We start from the raw sequence: 4,790 nt of genomic DNA, 5'->3' as shown, positions 1-4,790 counted from the left end.
TCTATCTAGGATTCCCCAATAAGATACAAGTTTTATAGGTTTCAGGAATTAGCATTTCTATCTAGGATTCCCCAATAAGATACAAGTTTTATAGGATTCAGGAATTAGCAAATCTATCCAGGATTCCCCAATAAGAAACTTCCCAAATGCAGCGATGTCCCCCTATTCTAATGAATCCTGGATGAGATCAGAGCTCAGTTTACACAAGATGTTCTGGACAGAAGGCTTCACCCAAGGCTGAGCTCGGGTTTAAGCTTCACCCAAGGCTGAGCTCGGGTTTAAGATAGCACAGGGTACACTGGCTCCTTCCTCAGGATGTTTGGTCTCTCTGCCCAGCAGAACTCCTAAACCAAGCTGGAATATCAGGCTCCAGGAATTACAAAAATGTGGACTAAGGGGTACAGGCGAATGCATAGAGGGTACAGAAAGCGTAAAAAGGAAAAGCAAAAATCATCAGGCATCAGAGGGACCTGCAGAGATGGGGAAAAGCCTCTTGGTGATGTGAGTGAGGGAAGGACAGGGCACAGAATGGACAGGGAAGACAATTAGACTGGTGAAGAAATGCAGGGGTTGAGGAGCTGGGCTTACTGAGCATCATTTCTCACTCACAGGAACGGAGTTGCCAAAGTGAATATCTTTTTTGAGGAGTGGAACTACAAGACCAACGGGGAGTCTCCAGCCTTCACGGTACACACTTTACTCTGTGTCTTTGCTGGCCACCCATTCCCTGACTGTGGCACCCTCCTGGTGCCTCTGCCCCAGCAGCATTGCTGGATATTCCTCCTGGGGCAGGGTGAGGGGAATCAAGGGAGGCAAAAATCCCAAATCAGGGCTGTCCTCACTGCTCCTTCTGCGTCTCCTGCAGGTGGTGACTCTGCTGTCCCAGCTTGGGAACCAGTGGAGCCTCTGGTTTGGCTCCTCTGTCCTGTCAGTGATGGAGCTGGCCGAGCTGGTTCTGGATTTCATCGCCATCACTTTTATCCTGACGTTCCGCTGGTGCCGCTCCCGGCAGAAGCTCTCTGCCCCCRGAGCCCCTCCAAACACTCAGGATAATTCTGCTTTCCAGGATGAGCCCCCAGCCCTCAGTGCCCCCCATCGCTTCACTGTGGAGGCTGTGGTGACCACGCTGCCACCCTACAACAGCCTGGAGCCACGGGGGCTGAGCAGGGACAGCGAGGGGGGACACGAGTGAGGCACAGCTCAATCCTCTGATCARCTGGAGCAAAGGCTGCACACTTTGTCTGTGTGTCCTTCCTTCCTTCTGGGGTGCTGCACATGGACCGTAGCAAAACACTGCTCCATGGTTGGCCTGGGTTCATTGCTTTCACTTCTGTAGGTGAATTCTTCAGTCTCATCAAATAATTCTGCTCTGGGGGTGACCAGGTTTTGGATGCCCTGACGCACCCACACATCCCCGGAGCAGGAAAGACACACGAGGCAGGCAGGCAGGTCCAGGTTCTTCTTTATTAGTCTTCTCTTCCAGCTCTTTTTGCTATAGTGAAATCAGCTCTTTCTTCTTAGTGAAATCAGCTCAGCTCCCCCTAACACCAGCAACTAGCACGCTTTATATATACTTTTCTTATCTCCCGGGTTCAGGGAACAAACCAATTATMCAGGTCCCAGCTAGATGACACAGCTGGGCACTCTCCAATCTCTATGTAGCATGTTTTTGTCTTYAATTGGTAGAATACTTTCATTTATCCAATCCCATGGCTGRTTGCGTCAGCCCAGCTCGAGTCTGCGCTGTTTTGACCATGTCTGAGTCCAGGCTGTTTTCCAGCCCAACCTCCACACATAGCTCTAAAATAGCAAAGGCCACGGCAACCAGGGATGAGAGTTGATCTGATGTATGTATGGGGAAGATGTCCTCTCGATTTCCTTMCACTCTGCACCTACGTGTGCTTGCTTTTCCCTCTGACAAGGATGCTGCCACAGCTCTGGTGTGTCATTAAATAAAGAGGTTTGGCAGGTGGGACTGGCCTCCTCTGTGGTGTGACAAACAGCAACAGAGTCTCACTTGGCTRCAAATCTCTCCACAGCCTGAGCTTTGTTAAGCTTTGCCTAAAGTGATTGTCCTTTCCTCGTTCTTCTTGTCCAGCTCTGATCCCAAGGCTGTGTCACTCACCCTCTGTTCCCCCGTGAGGAGAGGCCACTTGAGACAAGAGCCACTGGCACCACCTCAATCTGTGTTATCACAATGCTCTGGAGAGGTGCTTTTCATTGCTGCCACTCCCAAATCTGGGACAAAACAGCCCTGGCACAGTGAAGGCTCCCTTTTCCAGCTGCCTTTGTGGCATTGGTGGTTTTTGGGTATTTCCCTTTCCTTGGGATGTGCCATAAATGTGTACACCCAGCTATTTGTTTGCCAACAAATTGATCTCTACATTTGCCTGGCTTTGCTTGGTTTCTTCATCAGGAAACAGAGAGAGTTTGTCAGGATGATGCCAACCCTCCAAAAATCCCAAATGGTGCCTGTGCTGCCGTGGGATGGTGCAAGAGAGGATCTGAACAGTGCAGCTCATGCAGTGCCTGTTGTGCTCCACTCCTCCCTTATCTGTCCACCCACAGACTCTGCTGAGCRTTTCTTCCTCAGGGAAACACAGGAAACAACTGCAGGTTTAGTCAAAACTCCTTCCAAGGAAAGCCTCATTTTATTCAATTAAAACAGACAGAAGTGATCCCCTTCTCAGGAATTAATGTAGGGATAATCAAAAATCACATTTCTCACAGTGAGCTTGCCTTACTCTTTTCCTACAAACACTCAGTTCTGCTGCAATGCTGTTTGTGTGCACATTGTGAGTATCAGGAGAGCAAGGGTGATGTCCTTTACAAACAGGATTATCCACCTCACAGCACAAACACTGATACCAGAACACAAGCAGCTTGGGCAGAGACCTGTGGTACCCTGTACCAAATCACAGCCACTTTTCAATTTAAAAACCAGTTAATCATAATGAAAGGAAAACTTCAGTTATTTTAAAAATTAAGGTAGATTTTAAAAATTAAGGCAGATTTTAAAAATTAAGGCAGATTTTTAAAAATTAAGGCTTACTGCAGTATCTAAACTGTCACCTAATTTTTCCTTTGGAGACCCTAAACCCATGCTGGTTGTACTGCTCTTGCCTTGATTACCTAAATACCCTTAGCAGTTCCCAGCAGAGAGAGATGCTGTTCTTCTTCACATGCACAAGTGCTTCTTTAGTGCACAAATAAAATGTTCTCTGTTGCACAAATAAAATGTTCTTTATTGCACAAATATTCACAGTTTTTCAAATTGTCGCTCCTCATCCCCGCTGCGCTCCCGGCGCTGCCGGCGGGTGTCCCCCTTCTCCCGCAAATCCCGGCAATCCCAGGGATTTCCACCCTAATTTCCAGCCCAATAAACCCAAACGAGTCCCCGGCAGTCGGCAGCAGCGTTCTGATCTTTGTTTCCCGCAGAATCCATCCCATCCCGCCCGCCTCCAGCGTCATTCCATCAGGGAAAGTCATTTCCAGGGATGGATTCGGCTTGGCTTGATCTCAGCACAGATTAAACCCCTTTAATTAACTCCTCCAGGGGTATTAGAGGGCTCAGTGACTCGGTGGTTTCAGTGATTTCCGTGCTGGAGGAGGCAGAAAAAGCTTGGAGAGAAATGCATTTAAAGGGAATCTGCTCCATCCYCTCCACAGCTTCTGGGAGAGCTCTAAAAAAACCCTTCAGATCTCCAAMAAGAAATTAAAAGACTCAAGCAGAGCGAGAGCATCAGCTTTCTTCGAGGTCACTGCAATAGCAGTGAATTAGTGGAATTATACACCGGAATACTCCAGGAAAAAGAGATTAAATAAAAATTACTTGAAAAGATAAGAAACTCCAATCCTCTGCCCCCTCTAACCCTCACGAAACAGGAGAAAACGAGCAGTTGGTAATGAAGAGATTGTGAAATGACCCTTCTTTGCCTKTCTCCCGGGTAAAAAGCAGAGAAGGAGCTGTTGTTAAAGGTAAAATAAAACAGAGTGTGGGGATAAAAGCTGTGAATTTGCTCAGTAAATCCATTTTGAAGGCAGGAGCTGGTTCTGGGAAAGATCCCAGTGTGGTACAGACGAGCTGGAGCTGTGGGCTCAGCTCTCTGCACTTCCCCACCGAGCTGTGGGAACAGATTTCCTAATGATGGGAAATAATTATCAGCATCCCTTCTTTAGGCAGCCCAGAGAGGTTCAGTGTGCTGGGGAAGGGCAGGAACAGCAGTGGGGAGAGTGAAAATTGGGGTGGGAGGGTGGGCACAGAGATGAGGTGGCTGGGAGTGAGGAGAGATGAAAAGGAAGCACCACAGAGTGGATTTATTCAGTGTGGGGTTGTTAGGGATGTTTTATTAAAAATTTAGGCTGAATAGCTTGAACTTCCAGGCACCTCCTGCTAACAATAACTGCAGTTACCCCTGGCTGGTGGAACAATCCTTTTGGGGAAGGACATCAATTCAGCTTTCTCTTGATCCCTGCTCTCCAGTCCCAAAAGCAAGGGAAGCAGGAACAGATGAGGAAGAGCCATCCCCGTATTTTATTGTATGGCTTTTACAGAAGGGAAAGGGCTTTTCTCCAGTCTCACAAGGAAATGGGGTTGTTCAGAGGCAAAATTTTCATCAGGGTGCATCATTCACCTGTGGGGTCTGGATTTGGGGGAGCATTTCCTTCCTGGGGCTGGTCCATCACTGGAGATCATTGATGGAACATCCCTGGGACATTTCTGTGTGTGTGAACATCCCTGGGACATTTCTGTGTGTGTGTGAACATCCCTGGGACATTTCTGTGTGTGT

General features: G+C 48.0%; 1 protein-coding gene across 1 annotated transcript in view; it reads left to right on the top strand.

The window, feature by feature from the left end:
* SCNN1A (sodium channel epithelial 1 subunit alpha) overlaps positions 1 to 1,972 on the top strand; it is an 11,376-nt gene extending 9,404 nt beyond the window's left edge. The window contains exons 10-12 of the mRNA XM_057380898.1: positions 612 to 687; positions 866 to 1,383; positions 1,829 to 1,972. Of these exons, the coding sequence (XP_057236881.1) occupies positions 612 to 687; positions 866 to 1,192 (403 nt within the window). The 3' untranslated portion in view covers positions 1,193 to 1,383; positions 1,829 to 1,972. The remainder of the gene's footprint in view (positions 1 to 611; positions 688 to 865; positions 1,384 to 1,828) is intronic.
* Positions 1,973 to 4,790: the final 2,818 nt, after the last annotated feature.

Source organism: Malurus melanocephalus, unplaced genomic scaffold, assembly GCF_030028575.1.
Source record: "Malurus melanocephalus ecotype Western Australia unplaced genomic scaffold, MMel_1.1 scaffold_476, whole genome shotgun sequence".
Taxonomy (NCBI): domain Eukaryota; kingdom Metazoa; phylum Chordata; class Aves; order Passeriformes; family Maluridae; genus Malurus; species Malurus melanocephalus.
Note: the sequence above shows the minus strand (reverse complement) of the source record. Positions and strands in the feature narration are given on the sequence as shown.